This window comes from Rhipicephalus sanguineus, chromosome 3 (assembly GCF_013339695.2).
Source record: "Rhipicephalus sanguineus isolate Rsan-2018 chromosome 3, BIME_Rsan_1.4, whole genome shotgun sequence".
In the NCBI taxonomy this organism is placed as follows: domain Eukaryota; kingdom Metazoa; phylum Arthropoda; class Arachnida; order Ixodida; family Ixodidae; genus Rhipicephalus; species Rhipicephalus sanguineus.
Window position 1 is genome coordinate 190,608,697 of NC_051178.1, and position 18,926 is coordinate 190,627,622.

The 18,926-nt window shown below is 42.4% G+C and overlaps 2 protein-coding genes across 2 annotated transcripts; one reads left to right on the forward strand and one right to left on the reverse strand.

Moving 5' to 3' along the window:
- The first annotated feature begins 110 nt into the window (after positions 1 to 110).
- Positions 111 to 14,192, forward strand: LOC119387895 (pentatricopeptide repeat-containing protein 2, mitochondrial). Its single transcript, XM_037655459.2, has 10 exons — positions 111 to 217; positions 480 to 572; positions 1,325 to 1,463; positions 2,956 to 3,073; positions 3,429 to 3,608; positions 5,546 to 5,659; positions 6,302 to 6,376; positions 9,592 to 9,708; positions 11,052 to 11,235; positions 13,242 to 14,192. Exons 1-10 carry the CDS (start codon positions 130 to 132, stop codon positions 13,352 to 13,354), a joined length of 1,221 nt encoding a protein of 406 aa, XP_037511387.1. The 5' UTR covers positions 111 to 129; the 3' UTR covers positions 13,355 to 14,192.
- Positions 14,193 to 16,391: 2,199 nt separating this feature from the next.
- On the reverse strand, positions 16,392 to 18,861 carry LOC119387897 (peptidyl-prolyl cis-trans isomerase B). Its single transcript, XM_037655460.2, has 5 exons — positions 18,558 to 18,861; positions 18,265 to 18,387; positions 18,093 to 18,201; positions 17,356 to 17,540; positions 16,392 to 16,741 (listed from the first exon to the last, which is right to left on the reverse strand). The coding sequence occupies exons 1-5, from the start codon at positions 18,774 to 18,776 to the stop codon at positions 16,607 to 16,609; spliced, it is 771 nt and encodes a 256-aa protein (XP_037511388.1). The 5' UTR covers positions 18,777 to 18,861; the 3' UTR covers positions 16,392 to 16,606.
- Between the last annotated feature and the right edge of the window lie 65 nt (positions 18,862 to 18,926).

The window sequence follows — 18,926 nt, forward strand, 5'->3', positions numbered from 1 at the left end:
TAATAAGTTGTAATGAATTATTAAGGTAATATTTTTCTTCGAGTGCAGGAAAGCAATGAATATTTAGGAGAGTATTCCTACTAAAGTGTCGAGAAATTGTGCTCGATGTCGGCGGCTTAGCAGTTAAAAATGGCGGCTGCTCTTGCGAGACATGTGTCTGCTCGCGCGATATTAAGTTCAATTTCAAAGTCATGTATCCTATCTTTGAAAGCTCAAAGTAAGAATTTCCTTAGCCTTATGCATAGTTCACCGCGTAGTAGTTAGTTACCGCACGTCTTGTATGCCGATTGCGTTTTTGTACTCTTTTTCTCTCATAGGAGTCATTCCGAATTTTTAATTTCGTCTGCCGGTACTTGCTAAAGATGTAATAAATCAAGATTTGCGCTTTAAAGATCGCTTTATTTCGGCGCCCCAACTATTGAGCGTTGTGTATGCTTGATTAAAGGGTGTCAACGATGGATTTTCGTGTTTGTTTGCAGACTTGCGACATTTGTACGGCGCGGCGGTGCTGGGTTTAGACAAGTACTTGGAACAGAGAGAGAAAATGAAACATCAATTTGGCGACGCCAAAGGTACAGTAGAATTTCGGTCTGTTTCTGGGGCACGAGACTTCTCTTGAACTCATGTTTTCTGCTCCTGAGTGCTTAGTAACGTTACTTTATTAAGGCGACCGCGAGAATTTGCTTGATTACCTTATCTGGTCTGCACTGGCGTAGCCGCGTGGGGGGGGGGGGGGGGGGAGAGGGAGGAGGAGGAAGGGTTCAACCCCTCCCCCACCCCCCGAAATTTTTTAGAGAGAGAGAGAGAGAATTTATCTACAGAGGCAGAGAGGTCGGCCTGAGCTACCGTTTGCTCTGGCTTGCTACTCTACACTGGGGCGGGGAGACAGGGGAGCGAGAGTGATGAATGAATGACGGTGGTAAGGTAGGGAGATGAGAATATAGTCCCGCTACGCTGGGGCAAATTTTATTGTGTACATGTACACGCACGCGCGAACATAGATTAAGTATAGTTGAATCACCCCTCCCCCCCCCCCCCCCTCCCCAAATAAAAAAAAAAATAACGTGGCTACGCTACTGCTAGTCTAGTTTCTTCCTTACCTGCTTATGGATGTGAACAACCATTAAGCGAAGAGAAAACATGGCTAGATGGAAGGACCAGGTGCTATTCCGAGGTTATTCATTTCAATTATGCTTAAACTGTCCAGTTTTATCTCTCTTTTGATGGATCGACAATTGCATTAGTAGCCAACCATTACTTTGCTGTCTATAGTATGCACCCCGTGAAGATAGCAGTGTTACTCACGTCGTCCTTCTTATTTCAGAGAAGTTTTTCCAGCGAATCAGTCAGTACTTCAACACCGACACTCCAGGGATGGTGTTTACGGAAGACCTCAAGCACGTTGCCTACTTATGCGAAGACAAGGACTCTGACATTGAATTGGTGGTCAAGATGATGAAGAGGTAATGTGCCCTCTTCGATTTGAATGGCAGCTTGCGAACGTGCCTGCAGCAAGTTTAAAGCATGTTGCTGTCTGCACGTTAATTGCATCACAATGTTACTTACTGATAATTTTTTGTCAGTGTCATTTTGCGAACAGTAGCAGTTAGGCACAGTGTTTAATCTTAAGCACACTATAATCAGCCAATTTTTCTATTGCCAGATTTTATATTTTACTGCAAAATGATATAGACTAGTATTATAGTTCACTGCATTTTATATCAAAGTACCATTAGTGTTTCTTTCAGCATAGCACAAAGAATATGGAACCAGGACAACTTTTCCTCATTAACATATCACTCACCTGGTTGGCCATGATAACGCAAGATAAGCATGATGATCTTTAAAGGTGCTCCTTCTTGAGCAAGTGGGACAGCCAGGAATTTTTTTTTTTTAGATGCCACACCCTTGATCATAATGTGGGTGCTGGTTAGATGGGTACTGTCAAAAGATTTAAGATTCATACCACATGGTCGACAGAAATATGGAAGGGCACGTTCACTGTGCACCCCGCCCACCAGCACCCCTGTTCTACTAGTCCTCTCTTAAGCGCACCTCTGCACAGCATAATGATCTGTTCATTGCAGACTATTTCAAAATGAACCATTTGATTGTTGGTGCTGCATTTGATTCTTTTTCATATATTTGAGAGAGGGAGTATGTATCATCAGCTATGACGTGCACATATGTAGCGTCACTGTTTTGATAAGCGTTGAAGTTTATTGTGCATTCACTTTTATTTCTGATGTCGTTTGACCTTGGGGGTACTATAAACAAATGGGCAATGACAAGCGAAAAGATCTCTTATTTTTGTGTTGTGATTAAGGGTAGCATTGGCCAGTCGTTCACCTCCTTCTTACTAAAGCGACTGCAATTAGCCACACCTGAAATGTATAATAAGTGGGCCACCAGAAATGAGAGCATGTGCATTTTCAACATGTACAAAGAAGTGTCCAACATGATGGTTGAAACACTAGCACATTGGTAAAGCAAAAATGTGCTGCAGCATGAAAATAGGGCTGTCGTTTGGTGTCTCCGTCTCACCGGAGGAATCATTGTTTTGACCTGAGATATGATAGTTCAAAATACCAGTGTCATTATGCCTGCCGAAAAAACGGCATACAATGAGCAGTAAGCATTGATGTTTGTAAAGGTTGGCCTGCGGTCTCTTAATGTGCCACCCAGCACCAATTACTGATCAAGAAAGATTGTTTTCCACATGAGTGTTGTCATGTTCTAGGACAGCAGCGTAGTCAGGGTTTTATTTTGGGGGAGTCTTACAATCTCGTGTGCATAATAAGTTCTGTAAGTATACAATAGCAGCAAAAAATTTTCATAGAGATTGGGAATTCAAACTCCTCCCCTCGATGCCCTTTTACCATGCCATTGGACATCTTTGTACCCAACTGCAGGTCTCCATCTCTGACTAGCTGTTGATGCTATTTCACCCCTTAGGTTCAACCAGCAGAACAAGGAACTGCGCTTTGGAACATTCGTCTTCGGACCTGTGGCCCTCCGCCTGTTTTACCACTTGAAAAAACCAGATATCGTTTTACAACTGTTCAAAGACCAGGTTAGTGCACTCTTGTTCATTCAGTGTATTTTTTAGGCTCGTTAAGGCAGCTCATAAGTTTTACCACATTTACAAAAGTATCATGAACGACACCTAGATCAAACTGTATAACATTGGACACAAGTGGGATCAAGATGCAATAACACCAACATACATAGACTGCATGTTCAAGAATCCCAAGTGGTCAAAATTATTTCGAAGCCAGTGTGCCTCATAATTAGATTATGGTTTTGGCACAAAGTGTTTTTCCTAGCTACACAAGTATCAGCTGAAAGGAGAAATAAGAAATTTTGGTTTTGTTTTCTCAGAATGGATGTTGCCAGTGCTCCTTTCTGATTTCTCTCTATTTCCGCAGGAGCTGGATGGCTTCTTTGACCAGTTCTCATCGTACCAGATCGCCATGGACCTCCTGTTTAAGGAGCAGCGCTATCAGGACGTTGTGGACATCTTCAACAGCATGCAACAGAAGCAGCTGTATGGAACCAAGTACCCACGCGAATGCGTCGTCCTTGCCCTAGGAGCCTGCTACAAGTTGGTGAGTGTTGGCACCTTTTTTCTTTTATAGAACATGGCAGGATTTTCTCAGAATAGATTACAAAGAGGATTAGAGAGAAAAATGATTTCAGATGTGTGTATTAGTAAGTTGATTTCCCACAACACTGAAGAAGCCGCGGTGTAGTGAGAAGATGTTTGGTAAGGAAGAAAAGATACTCGTTAATATTTAATTGGTGACTATTGACACATTACTCAAAGAGAGCCAGAGACTGAATTCATAAAGATTCACATACTAGGAGAGCCAACATAAAATTTAAAAAAAACATATTTTGAAATATTCAGCATCACACTGATGCACTGGCATTTGAGTTACAGTGCAAAATTGCAAAAACATAGATTTGACTTCAGGGGCGTAGCCAGAAATTTTTTTCGGGGGGGGCTCAACCATACTGTATGTATGTTCGTGCGTGCGTTTGTATGTGTGCTTGTATATATACGCAAGCAAAACTGAAACATTTCGGGGGGGGGGGGGGTGAACCCCCCAACCCCCCCCCTGGCTACACCCCTGTTCGACCTTCATTTTCTTATCTAATAATCACTTGTCACCATGAAATTTATGAAATTAGAATTTTTAATGTATAAGTTATCACTTTTAAAGTAACTGCATTTTTTTGTTGGCAACACAGTTAAACCACTCAATAACAAAAGCCCTCAAGAACGATATTCTCATGGCAACGAAGAAATGTAGCGTTCTCGGCGACTGTCCAAGAGTTCAAAGCATTTGCCCCCTCTCAACAGCAAACAGATTTTAAAAAGCACTCCCGCAATAATGAAAGTTTCAGGTAGTGGCCCACAATATTTTTTGCAATCCATGAGCTAGTTGGGAACCCAGTTCGAGAATTGCAGCACCGCTCATTCGAAAAGTCGGTCACATACGTTTCGCCAACAAGCATCGGTGTGACCATTGCTGTTTACGTTCAGTTGGATGATCGTGATAATGACAAGATTTTTCTTTTTTTCTTTTTTTTTTTTCTTCTTTGCTGAGAACATTTCTTTGCTAGCGCCTCTGTTGGTAACTACATCGGCACATGAGGTTTCAAGTGACGACAACCGTGAAAGTCAGGTCATGCCGACAGACATTCCGTATACTGCCTAACTGCTTGCTGCCGCGCGTCTCTCCGCGTGCACGCTGAGATCTCCCGCGCTTTGCTCATGTGCAGTGTTGTTTGGCCTTTCAGAAAGATGCCGCCTTCTGTTAAGAAAGGCAAGTAAGTGTGTGCGAAGTTCTTTATGCTTTTGACATCATTCGCACTTTCCTTGGCGCCCATGACGACGAAGCTGTGAAAAGCTTATCAAGTCACGAGGCTCGAACCATTAAGCTCCTTCAAAGGAACGTGAAACAGAGCTAGATCAGTGACTTCTTTCAGTAAATTTTGGTGTTGAGAAGTAATTGGTGGGTGTATTTTTTCTATTTTCGCAACAACGAAATTCTCCCGAGAACGAACAAAAATCACTTCCCCGGCAATTTCGTTATTGAAGGGTTCGACTGTACATGATTGTCGTGATGCAGGAGACGAAAGGCTACATTAATGGCCACCTGACTAGGCGTAGATCACCACAATATGCATTCACCACACAACAGCATCCTTTTTGGTGTTCCGCACACCCAATACTTATGGTTTTTTTTTTTTTTTTTTTTTTTTTTTTTTTTTTTTTTTCATTGGTCAAGCTGGTTTCACCCTTCCCACCACTTTCATAGACGACTCATAGGTGCCCAGTGCTTGTCCGCTGGCGCATGTTGGTGCTTACTGTGAAATGATAACGTGAAAAGGTGGGCTGCTGAATGAGTCGACGCGCCACCTCTGTGACTGCACTGAAAGACCTATTGCCATATTAACGTGCAACAAGAAAAGAAAAACACTCGCATCATATAATGACCTCTTGTACACAAATACCACTCATTCCTCTTTCCGACAGAACACTCGTGAGTCGTACGAGTATGCGCTCAAGCTTATTCAGGATGCCCGGTCTGTGGGAGCTCTGGTGTTACGCAAGGGCCTGGCCTTTGCTGCTATGCTGGCTGTCAATCATGTGAGTTGTTTTTATTATTTTTACACTCTGAGATTTTCATTAAAAGTGTATTGTGACATCGCTGCAAATGTCTAGTGCAAAGGCAACAGAAAGGTTCAGTCTAAGCATGGACACACACGTATATGTAGTAGCTAGTTTCTCGGAATACCAGAATGGAACTGCATAGGAGCAGCAATTGTGAAGACACCTTGCGACTCTCCGTTCTACAGTAATGTATTTATCTCATTGCCTTGTGACAGTGTGTCCTTGTAACAGTTGGTAGAACAGTTTTCATGAAGATGCAAGCCTTTTAATGCAGTGTGTTCTTGACTTATTTCATTATATCTTATAATTCAAAAGATACATGCAAGTACCGAGTCAAAGTCAACATATGCGTACCTATGGTTCTCAGTAATAAAAACAGTAGCTCTTACAACATGAAATAGTAACAGCACGATATTCTACACGGGGACTCCTGTGTATCCCCGTGTAGAATATCACGCTGTTACTATTTCATAATGCAAAACCAACTAGCCCAAAGCTTCACTTTACTAAGTTATAGCACTTACAACTTTTGAAGTGCACTGTATATGCAACTACCAATTCAATTATTGTTGAGCATGTGCGAAAATAAAATGTGTCACTTGTTTTTTCTGTGTGCAGAATGAGCCTAAGGTTGCCATGGAGCTGCTGGCTCTGTCAGCACAGCTCTCTTACATCACAGTCCGCAACATCCGAGTAAGTCCCTTGTTGCATCATCATCATCCTATTTTCATGTCCACTTACTCCCCCGATGTTCCTCGTTTCGTCACCTAACCTTCTGCTATTCTTCTCGACAGCGCTTCTCATCTCTTGGTGCCCATTCCATCACTCTGACCACCATTTTTCTGTCGTACGCATTACATGGCCTGCACAAACCCTTTTTTTTTTCCTTCATGTCAACCAGGATATAAGCTACCCGTGCTGGCTCTCCAATTCATTCTGCTGTCTTCCAATCTCTTGATGTTACATCTATCATTTTCCGCTCCCTCGCACGCTGTGTGGTTCTTGACTTCTTCTTGAGTTTCTTTGTTAACCTCCCAGTTTCTGCCTCTGCAAAATGCACCGATTGTACAGAAAAGCTCCAGATGGGAAGAAAATCTAAAATGAATCATGCAAACCACTGCAGTAGCTCTCGTTTCCCTCAGCTCGCAGGTGGAAGTGCGCCATATGTTCTTGTAATGCCCTCTCGAGCACAACGCTCACCCATAGCAATATATTAAACTTCTGTTTTGTTTTACATTGTCTCATCTTTCCTGCCAGACCTCTGATGATCAGCCCGGTTCAAGCTCCAAGCAGACGCTACTGAGGTTTACCGCTTGCCCAATCCAGATAAATCTAAGACCACGTAACATACAGAACTGACTACAAGGATATTTCTGTAAGTCAGAGTGCAGCTGTGTGACATTAAGCTCAGTCAACCATTCATTGTATCCACTCACTTCACTCTTATGGTGCTCCATTTCCCGTAAATTTCACTTGACATACCACCTTCCCTTCACATCAATGATTACGTCATAAATGTTTCCAATGAAGCGAGGCTTCTTGGTGTAATGTTGGATACTGAACTAAAATTTCATGGACATGCCGCATCACTCGTTCAAAAGATTGCATTTGGAATCCATCATACATTCTTTGTATTTTGCCTATATTCATAGCCATATTTCGTATTGCATATCATCTTGGGCCAACACATATTTCACGCACATTGAACGTTTGGAGCGACTTCAGAATCAAGCAGTTAGACTAATGGCTTTTCGCCCACTTGATTTGTCGTGTAGCTTGTTATTTCCTAAACTTAACATACTCCCATTACGACAATTATTCTGTCATAGACTGTCCACTGTCGCCTATAGACTCATCACACGTGACATTTTCATTGTGTGTATTGATCATCAACACTTAACTAATAGCAGTATATCACCTGGTTTTCCCAGCAAAATAATCTTTTGCCTGCCGCAAGGATGAACTACGGCAGGTTCACAACCCTATTTTTTAGCATAGCTATTTGGAATTCATTTCCTTTAGAATTAAAATCATTGCACAGCATTCATGTTTTCATCTCGTGCAGCAAGAAATATTTTGTTCAGGGAATAATAAACTCATCTTAATTAAGTAATTAACTGTTATCAGTTTCAATATTTCTGCGCTATTTTTTAGGGGTGTGCGAATATTCGAAATTTCGAATATTTTTCGAATAGTGTTTGCTATTCGATTCGATTCGCACTGGAATTTTACTATTTGAACCATTCGAACTTCCCTAAGACAAATACAGTCAACGTCAGATTGAAAATGACCCCTTCAGATTTTCAATATGCTTCACCTCATTACACTCTCGTATTGCGGCAAAGCTGCCTTTCAATCTCCGTTACGGTCGAACTTTGCCAAGAGACAGTCAATGTCCGATTGGAAGTAGTCCCTAGATTTTCTATATGCTTCACCTCATTACACTCTCGTATTGCGGCAAAGCTGCCTTTCAAGCTCCGTTACGGGCGTACTTTGCCAAGAGAGAGTCAACGTTCGATTGGAAGTGGTCCCTAGATTTTCAATATGCTTCACCTCATTATACTCCGGTATTGCGGCAACTCTGCCTTTCAAGCTCCGTTACGGTTGAACTTTGTCAAGACACAGTCAACGTCCGATTGGAAGTGGTCCCTGGATTTTCAATATTCTTCACCTCATCACACCCTGGTATTGCGGCAAAGCTGCCTTTCAAGCTCTGCTACGGTCGCAAATGTTAACTCAAGAAAACGCTGGTTCCAACATGGAGATAAAAGATGTGGCAGAGGTGGGGGCTCAATTAATGCTGTTTTGGACCTGAAATTTGGGTAGGGAGTCCGAAAAATTGGAAGCCGAAGCTTCTTAGCATCCAAAATTTCAGATGTTCTTATATATCGATGTCTACAAGGCAGATTTGGAACTCCGGACTTGTAGGGAGCACACCCTTGGCCGCCACATCAGTTGGGCTTCCACAGAAGTTGAAAGAGGAGGAGAAGCTGAGGAAATGGCATCTTTGCCTATCACGTGTAAAGCGTTGTCGGCAACACTTTGGTTGTGCCAAATCATGTACATAAATAGAATTCGGTCTCTACATTGCCTCATTCTTGATAAGACAACTATGAAACACCACCCCGCCAGTGCCTCATCAGCCTAGCGAAAAGAAACACTTTCATGTTGCTATCTCTAAGAATATGCTTAGGAATCCTCTCTAACTTTTTTTCTGCAATTTCGCTTCGAAGTATTCGAAAAATATTCTAGAAATATTTGAGAAATATTCGAAAAATATTCGATTCGATTCGCACTCACACATCAATATTCGAATTCGCTTCGCACCTAAAATTTTGCTATTCGCACAGCTCTACTATTTTTGTATTCAACATTTGCTTTTGTACAACTGATGTCACTGATAATGAAACGAATGGCATTTGTCATATTGTGCTGTTCATTAATCTTGCCATTTGTTATGCCTGTTTTATCAGTTGCTTTTGATCGTTTTCATGTCATTTTTTTAATAGTGAGTATTACCATTAAGTTGTGTATTGAATTTTAGCGTACTCGTTATTATTCACACATCCGAATACTTTTGCTGTGTCTTTGTAATTACCCCATTCATGTACACACAGGAGGTCCCCTTGTCAGTTTCTCCGAAACTTTGGGACCTCCTGCTGTAATATGCTAACCATGTTACTCAACCGAACTATTCTAATAAAACTTGACTTACCTCCTCTTTCATCCCCCCCATTCAACCCTCTGCAGACTGCTAGGTCAGGGCACACAGGCCCAGTCTGACCGCTTCATGTTAATAAACTCAGATCTTTAGCTTTTCACAATATTGCTGCTAGTCCATCGCCTTGTGGTCCATGCGGCAGACCGATCGCGAAAGCTTCTCGTGACACTTCCTTCTGTGCTCACAGATGATGGCACTAGCAGACCTGGACAGAGTGGACGACGTCTTTCTGACTCTACGGTCTGTCATCCACCAAGACGTGCCCGTGCAGTCACGGACAGAGCAGCAAGTTTGCCAAGAAACGGTGAGTCACTCTAGTGCCATGGCATGCACCATGTAGCAATATTCAAACTTGTGTGCACGCCATTTTTGTGGCACCTGTAACTTAGGTGTAGTTCATTTGCATGAAGTGTACAGTGTATGCTGTGGCACAGCAGAGTTTTGGGTGATTCAAATGCTAGAGCGTCACTTAATTATGTAGATACAGGCAAAGATATTTCACCCTACATAGGCAATAACACTTCTATGCTAGGCTTATTAGCCAAGCACTTTATGCACAACAGAGTCTTTAGTAAACAAAACTAAATGAAAGCAATGATACACATAAACAGGGTGTTTTAGCTATAATGCACTAAGCACTAACTATTTTGCATGAGTAAGACAAAGTACACATTGTTTAGAACCTTTTAAATACAACTTCCCTGGTGGCTTAGTGCCTATGTTATTGCACTGCTAAGCACGAGTTGAATCCTTAGCCCCGGCAGCCGCATTTCAGCTAAGGCGAAATGAAAGAAATGCCCACGTACATAGACTTAGCCACGCATCAAAGAAATCCAGATGGTCAAAATTAAATTGGAGTTCCCCATTATGGTGTGCTCATAATCACATCGTGGTTTTGGCATGTGGAAGCTCCGAATTCATTTGTATTGGTCTCCTAACAAACTGCCAGTGAATTTCTAGTCACTGGTGTTCAATTAGTAAACAAAAGCAATTAACTAACTTCTTTCATTGGTGATCTAATTCTCAAGATGTTGATTTGCTGGTTTTAGAAAGTCAGAAGAGATAGAGCAATGAAGTGTTTCCAGTACACTACACATTGCAGGCTTCTTATTTTTTCCAAGCATATATTACTACAAAACCTGCTAAATATAAAACAGTACCACGTGATGGCACACTTGTGCGCATGAGATAGCAGCGCCATCATGGACATGCTGCTCCTTGCACTTCTAGAAACTTCGTGACATCTCATGGCACTTCCACCAACTGTTCTTCGTGCTTTCCCCACACGCTAGCCACTTGCGAATGATGATCCAGTCGGATGTAGCAGACAGGAGATAGTTGACACTCTACTGTGCGACTCAAATATAGCACAAGGTAGTTCTTCGTTGTGTTAATGAAAATCCAGCTAATCCATTTCCAGCAAGCTTTTCTCATCACATTCTGTTTGGCTATGGTAAAGTGAGAAGCTCCAGCGGAGTGGTCGCTCACCCCCAAGTTTTCCAACTGCTATTCCCTGCTATCGCTGGTTTGCCTGCTTTGGCTGCTCGACCAATAAGTGTAAACGTGCCTTAATGGCATGCGTGATACATGGAACATTTTTTTTGTGCGCATTAGTAGAGACATGTTGGGATGGTAAATCCATTTCAGGTGGACAAAGTCGACGAGTGCCTGGCCCGGTTAGGTGACAAGGAGAAGACGCACATCTTCGAACAGATGAAGCGGGCACTGCGTGAAAACAACCACCTTTGCCAGCAGTCTCTCGACGAGCTTCTCTGCCAGCCATTGCTCACGCGGCTACCACCTAAGGACCGGGATGTGGACCGCACTGCAGGTAAGCTGTTAGATCATACAATGTTCTTGAGACGATTTGAGCAATTCCACTCATAAATGGATTCGGCCTTTTATGTTGTAAAATTGCCCGTCAAATTCGCCAGCCGCTTGTCTCCGTTTGTTGCTTAACTTGAGCATCATACATATTAAAAAATGCCAATTTCGCGTTTACCTTGGTACTTGGGAGTCAGCTCGCAATTTGAAATTACCAGGTTAGATGTGCTAGTGATCTCAGAGGGATAAGTAATAAGGGTGTGATGAAATTAGCATTTGCTATCATTGCTTATAGATTGTTTTGTAAGTAATGGCAGCAATCTTTAACTGCCTTTTTGAAATGTTTCTTTCTTTCTTTTTTCCTCGTATCTTTTTTTTTTGTAAACTGAAGTGAAGTCTTTAGCTCAGCTCATCTGCCGTATTTTTTTTTCCTTCTATTAAGTCCTCTGTGCTAGAGGTCATACAGTGAGCAATCACTGCCCAGTACGAAAAGTTAACCATTAAAAGAGCTGAAGGCTCGCTATCAGTAAAGGATGCTAAAGTGTTCCTTCAGAACTCTACTTACGTTAATGTTGCAGCCATTCAGTTATTGAAGAAAAAACTTAAGTTCATTTCATTCTAAAATGAACTTAAGTTTTTTGATTATTTTTGATTATTTTTTTGTAAACTGAAGTGAGGTCTTTAGCTCAGCTCATCTGCCGTATTTTTTTTTCCTTCTATTAAGTCCTCTGTGCTAGAGGTCATACAGTGAGCAATCACTGCCCAGTACGAAAAGTTAACCATTAAAAGAGCTGAAGGCTCGCTATCAGTAAAGGATGCTAAAGTGTTCCTTCAGAATTCTACTTACGTTAATGTTGCAGCCATTCAGTTATTGAAGAAAAAACTTAAGTTCATTTCATTCTAAAAATTTTGTGCCAGAACTGCAAACCAAAGTGTCACTGTGACATCACAGATTCCAAGTTTCTTTTTTCCCTCTTTCCCCTTTTTTTCTATTTAAGGTGCATTTAGGCTGTTGTAGGCCAGTAAAATCTTTTGCAGCTTGCAAACTTCACTCTTATGTATTTATTTAAAGTAGTACCAACACGAAAATTTTACGTCTTGTTTTTGCTGTTGCAATGAGTCGCTAACAACAGACTTATTACGACTGGAAACCTCATTTGGTTGAGCGTGTGACAGTTAATTATTTGGAGACATTTTTATAGCGCCTAGTCACAGTGTTCCAGTTTTGGAGAGCATCGAGAGAGGTGGAACCCAGTGTGGATTTTTTTTTTAAACACAGCTGGCCACATGAGTATACAAAACACTGACGCACTCGCAATGAGCGTGCCATCGCGTGCACATGAGTACCTCATTGAAAACTGCAGGAAAGAGCACACACAAGGAGCATGGCAACCAACACAAACTCGTGATGTCAATGTTGTGAGGTACTCCATCTTGCATGCAGTTATGCGACACACACGTTTTCAAGTTGATTTAAATATGCTCTGGGCTATATTAATTGGTGATTATTTGCAGATGATATGTGTCCACACAAATCTATCTCACAAGTTATCTTGCATTTTCAGAATCCGTGATGTCAGGGCATGCTGGTGCACGAAACTTGAGGTGGTGTCACTGCCTGTCTTTTATTTTCCTCTCTTTCTTGGCCTACGAAGCTTCCAAATGATTTTTCTCTCCAGTGTCTCTCTAATGCATAAAGAGATGCTCTTTTATGCAGTATCAGCTGGCGCACTGTACACAAGTTGCCACAAAAGCCTTCAGAGTGCGGAAAATAGAAGAGGTTTTAATTTACTTTCAGTCTCAGCATACTGCAAAGGTTCCTCAAGCTAAAGCGATCACCATCATCGCATTACACCTCTCAGTTCCACCTTGAACATCGAAGTTATGAGGGAATTGTTTTTTAAATGCTCGTGTTCTCTTAGAGAACTTCAGTAGTCACCCTGTTCTTTTTTTTTTTATGTGGTTGTGGTGTAGTTAGTCAATCTGGTGTGACCCTTTCCTTTTGGACTGCAGGTTCCGGAATAGGAGGGACGTACACGTCTGGATACCGTGCTCCAATGAAGGGAGCTTCAGGTGTCCGCTACCCAGTTCGACATCGGCAAGGACTGGGAGATGTCGACGATTAGTCGTCACCACATCTGCGCTAGAAATGTTTAGCTTCGATTTGCCCCCAGGAGACTTCTTCCCATTTGTCTCTGTGCCTAGTGGCTTCAGAGAAAGGGCCAACTTTCATAGATTCTGAATTGCTTCAATCGTGAAGTTGGCAATGCATCAGTGTCATTCCCTCTCGAATATACATGCTTGGAAAAATACATGTACAGCTTGCTTGTGCATCAATCTGATGGCACGACAGACTATAATTAAACATTAATGACTGATCTATGAATGAGTGTTCGTAGTCGTTAATTGCGTCTGTATAGCTGGCGCGACACACTATCAGCATGCGTTGATGCATTGCACAGGCATATTCTCTAGCACTGCTTCGTGGCTGCATCGTATTGTAACCTTTGCAAACAGCTGATGAACAGGCAAAGTTATTAAACTGCGGGAATTCATCAGCTGCTACTCTTCGGAATTTTTCTGGCTTAGGAAGTTGTATAAAGCAATTCCAGGGACATTTTTATACAACTGTAGCTGCATAACATGGCAATTTTCCAATTCAGAAAGTGTTCAATACTAATTTTAGAAACTGCAGTATTTATCTTCACCCTCAGTTTTGCTCTTTTGCATTGAAGCTGCCATGAACTCGTTGAATGTTTGAGCTAGGGAGAGGTGTAATAAGACGTGGACAACAATCAGTGCTTTGACTGTGAAGCTTTTGTATGTGTAGTTGTGCTGTCGAGACCACACAAGCCATGCACCGACACGGCCGTCCTCATTGTCTGTAGAAATTCTGTACACAGAATGTAAAAAGCTTGGGCATAGATAGTCATAAAGTGGACGAATAAAGTGATTGCTCAGATAGCTCTCATGTCATTCTTTAGAACTGTCAAAATAAAAGACAGCATGCTAATCAAACAATTCGTTTCGTGGCCCTTCAAAAGACCTCAAGAAGCTAGTCTAATACTAAGAGTTGATCTAGTTGTACGACAGAATTGCGTGTGAAAGGATTGCCCAATCCTTCTGCAACTCGTGCCTCTCTTGACAAACACAGGCTGTTGTTTCGCCATACTGGCTGCCTCGGAGCTCATGTTCTGCCAGCCAGTGTACTGCCCGCTTTGAACTGGAAGACCACACAGAACTGGCTCCACACTATCTGCTCGCTGCAGAAGTAAAGTAGCAAAAAGAGGTGCTTTAGTAGAAAAATTCGATACAATTGGCCAAGCTACTGTTGTATCTCATGTTGAAACACTGCACACTTATATGGCAGAGGCATAGCCAGAAATTATTTCAAGGGGAGGGGGCAATCCAATACCCCTTCATATATGTTCATACGTGTTTGTATGTGTACGTGTACATCGTCATTTTCAGCCTATATTCTGTCCACTGCAAGATGACAGCCTCTCCGAATGATATCCAATCTATCCTACATTGTGTGAACTGATTCCACTTCATGCCTGCAAACTCCTTAATTTTGTCACTCAGTCTAACCTTCTGTAGTTTCCTGTGATGGTGCTGAAGCGCATTCATGAATATGGCTGCACGTAACAAACGTGCCTCCCAAACTATGAACATTGAAATTTGGAAAAATCTCACAGACACATCAATAAGGAAGAAACTGTTAACAGAAGGTATTCTCAAGTGCACGCAAGTTAGGACATACGTACCCACTTCATTAAAGGGATACTGACACGAAAAAGTGCTGCACTATAAAGTTTGGCTCGCGTGTTCACAGGAGGCTCGACTATCGATTGGCAGCGTTTTCTGACCATGCTGATGAAGTGTTGCAGGGCCTCTTTAAATGCCTTGGAACCCTTGTTTTGGTGCTACAGCATGCTGAATGCATGAATCACTGGAAAAGATGGCATTTTTTGCAGTCTTTTTAAAGGGGTGTTGACAGAAAAATTTTCAGTTGTCTTTTTTTTGCATCAACTGATAGGCCAAGCCCTCAAGAGCCTAGAAAATGTACTGCTAAGTGCGAGTGCACCCTGAAAAAGTAATTACAGTTACAGATTTGTATGGCAGAGTAAACTCATCTTCGAAAGATGGCGTCGGTACCCCTTTAAAGATGGTTTAGCTTCAGATGCAGCACTGTGGCAGCAACCAACTTGGAACCACAGAGAATGACAAGCAACTCATATTTAGATTGCAGTGTTAATTTCAGTGACTCGGCTGTTGCAAATTTGGCTTGCTTCAAGGACTTAGTAAATTTGATCAAGCAACTACACACTCTAGACTTCTTTTAGTACCATCAGAAGACACATCTAGACGTTTGGAAAAAAAACGTCTCTGCAACCAGAATTTTAATGGAAAACTAGCCCCAACTAAACAAACCTTATGGAAAACAAGGGAAAGATGGCAGGTTATAGGACTCTTTCCAAAGAATGCCAAGCAACAGTTACAGAAATGTAGCATTAGGAGAGCTTCTGCTGCATCTTATGCCACTATAACACGGCACTGCTCCAACCTCCAGATTAACCAACCCCATTATTCTATGTGCAACACCATACCGAAACAGGGCAATAACGCTCCAGACATGAACTGAAATATTGTGACAGCAGCTTTTCCATGCTTGTCAATCCCAGGCCCAGGCTCTCAGTAACAGGTCATTTAAACGGCATAAAGCAATCAATTAATTCAAGACAATTGCAATAAGAATGAAGCCAATGTGTTCAGAAAGCCCGCCTCGCAACTTTCATTTGCCAGATTGAGATAAAACAAAAGAACAGCAAATGTTTACTACTGCAACCAACAACTTGCGGCTGAGCATCATGGTAATCGACAATTTACTTGGACACTGAAGCAACAAAACAATGTTGACAGCTGAGCCATGGTTGTGTCTATCGCGTGAACACCACACCAACGTGTAGCGCCGGTGTCACTGTCGCACTACTACAGCCAAGACTTGCACAGGGCAGTGATATTATTTGCTGTGCAATTGTACAGCATGGCACTACCGCCACCATCACAGTTAAACCATTGAATCTTGTCGCTTGCTGACAATCGTGGAAACCGTAGCCTGCACTGGCATGGCCATTTGCACTGCAATAAACAGGCCACTCGTAAACAAAGTAACAAATTTATTTACACTGTGTTTTAAGAAAAAAAGCCCCAAAACGCCTGAGCACAGTCTTCACTTAACAAGCCTGCATGTATATGGAATGATTCAGAAATGGGGATTGCCGATTCTTAAAGTACCCTTTGGCAGTGAAAAGAAAAGAGTGCAGTAAATGAGTATGGGATGATCGAGCACTCTCTCCTTGTGGTCTTCCTTTCGCCTAGTCTGTGGCATCGGCACGAGCGGTGGGGAAAGGAACCTCCACGGTTAGCACGCCAGAGTCTACAATAACAACGTCTTTCGTTGGCCTGTCCCTGCTATCTGTGGAAAGCTTCTCCACCTTGCGCACTATGTCCTGTTGACAGAAAAAAAGAAGAGAGCACAAAGTAGTCAATCATAGCCTGCTTCAAGAATGCATGACAAAAAAAAACTAGTAACACATGACAGAGCAGTACAACATGGCATAGCTCCAACACCAAAAAGCTGAGTACTGCACAGAGATCATTCTCTGAAATCAAAATTGCCTGGTACCTGGAGGCCACATGTGTACAGCTCATGCTCGTGCTTCTAAATACAGTAGACTCTCGTTAAACGGAACCTGAAGGGGCCAGGAAAATGTGTTCCATATAACAGGAGTTCGGTTTACCAAGAGACGAACAGGGGTGCAGAATTCAAGTACGAAACCAATAATGTTAGAGTCAGTTGTTCCATTTAAGCAGCATTGCTGTTTAAGAGATTTCAGTTTAGTGAGTCTACTGCATGTTATCAGATCAACAAAAGCGACTCTATGCACACTTTAACCCATGTTTTAACCCAGGAGCATGAGTGTTCACAAAAGGACTTGGTGTGATCATCAAAACAGTATACACCAATTGTATGCACTGTCAAAGAAAATGTGAGAACAGAAGGAGACATGACTCATGGAAAACCATCACTCCAACAACCAAAGCCAAGTGCTCTCAAACTCACCATTCCAGCAACAACTTTGCCAAACACCACGTGCTTGCCATCCAACCAAGTGGTCTTCTTGCACGTGATAAAGAACTGCGACCCGTTAGTGTCCTTTCCAGCATTGGCCATCGAGACCCAGCCAGCACCATAATGCTTGAGCTTGAAGTTCTCATCCTCAAATCGCTCTCCATAGATGCTACGTCCTATAAATAATGCAAGAACGACAGTTTCAGTAAGCTTGTATAATATGCCCACTCCCTAGTACAAACATGCTTAAAGCACTTTATATAAAATAATTTAGACTAGATTGGTTATTACACACCTGGGACACAATATTCACCACTCCTGTGTGCCGTTAAACAGCACCAAAATTTCAGATATGGCAACATTACTTATTCCTATAACAGTTTCGACACTATTTTTCACATCTCCCTGCTTATAGTACACTGAACCGGTTTTTTAAAGTGCTGAATAAATACTTCCTTGCACAATCCTTCTCTTCATGCTACTTTAGCAGCTGCTTGGTAATGATCGAGAGAGTATGCCATAAATTACAATAAGTACTGTGATGAACTCTGTAGACGTATTGAATTATTTTGAAGTCGCACATGCAGTGAAAACCAACATTATAATAACTTATTTTGTGAAAATTGCTACGCTTTGCAGCTTCATGCTACACACGGGCAGACCTTTTATCACACAAGCGCAAAAATAGTAGTAAAAGCACCCTTTAAAAGACCAGCAACCCAACTCACCTCCAGTGCCATCTCCTTTCGTAAAGTCACCACCTTGGATCATAAAGTCCGCGATGACACGATGGAACTTGCTGCCTTTGTAGCCAACAAGGCTACCATCTTTGGATTTCTACAAAATAAGATGAAAGTTTCACGGCATGTGCACTACAAACAGAAAGCATTCACAGCTTACCTCGGTCTGATGCTTTTGGCACAGTTCCTTGAAGTTCTGGACAGTTTTTGGCACAGTCTTGCCAAACAGACCGATTTCTATCCGACCGGCAGGTTCGCCTCCAATCTCGATGTCGAAGTACACCTGAAAATTCAAATACCGTCGAGGTGTGCATTAGAGTTCTCGGCAAACAAAACTTTGGCGCTACGGCAGGGATGTGCTTGCACTGCATCAAATGCACCGGACGCGCTTACACCGCTTGCTGTATTACTCTATGCTTACACGTCGGCAGTGTGCTCACGCCCGAAGCTTACCTTGTCGGTAACTTTAGGACCTTTGACTTTTTCCTCGGCCGACCACACCATCGTGATGAGGGCCAGGAGGCCCAACGTGCCGATGATGAGGTTCATTTTGAGGCACTTAGAAGCGTTTCCTACGACGAAACGTGCGAGCAGTCTCTTCTTCCAGGCGAGCTTGTGACCGTCGGGGTCGCTGACGAAGACGGCGACTGACCTGCTGGCACTCTCTTTCATACGGCAAATCGCAGACTGATGCCGTGCGTGAAAGCACAAAAAGAAAGAAAAGACAGGAAGCGGCCTTCCGTGGAGCTCTTTGATTGGTTGATCGAAAGAGTGTGTGTGTGTGCGTGCAGCCGCGAGACTGGTGAAACAGCTCACACCTTG

What these genes read in the sequence shown, in the direction of transcription:
- LOC119387895 (XM_037655459.2), top strand. Translation starts at nt 130, where the DNA reads ATGGCGGCTGCTCTTGCGAGACATGTGTCTGCTCGCGCGATATTAAGT. An exon ending in CCTATCTTTGAAAGCTCAAA is followed by an intron (nt 218 to 479) that starts GTAAGAATTTCC and finishes GTTTGTTTGCAG; the next exon opens with ACTTGCGACATTTGTACGGC. An exon ending in GTGGTCAAGATGATGAAGAG is followed by an intron (nt 1,464 to 2,955) that starts GTAATGTGCCCT and finishes TTCACCCCTTAG; the next exon opens with GTTCAACCAGCAGAACAAGG.
- LOC119387897 (XM_037655460.2), bottom strand. Translation starts at nt 18,776, where the DNA reads ATGAAAGAGAGTGCCAGCAGGTCAGTCGCCGTCTTCGTCAGCGACCCC. An exon ending in GCCAAAAGCATCAGACCGAG is followed by an intron (nt 18,202 to 18,264) that starts GTAAGCTGTGAA and finishes CTTATTTTGTAG; the next exon opens with AAATCCAAAGATGGTAGCCT. An exon ending in GCAAAGTTGTTGCTGGAATG is followed by an intron (nt 16,742 to 17,355) that starts GTGAGTTTGAGA and finishes TTCTGTCAACAG; the next exon opens with GACATAGTGCGCAAGGTGGA.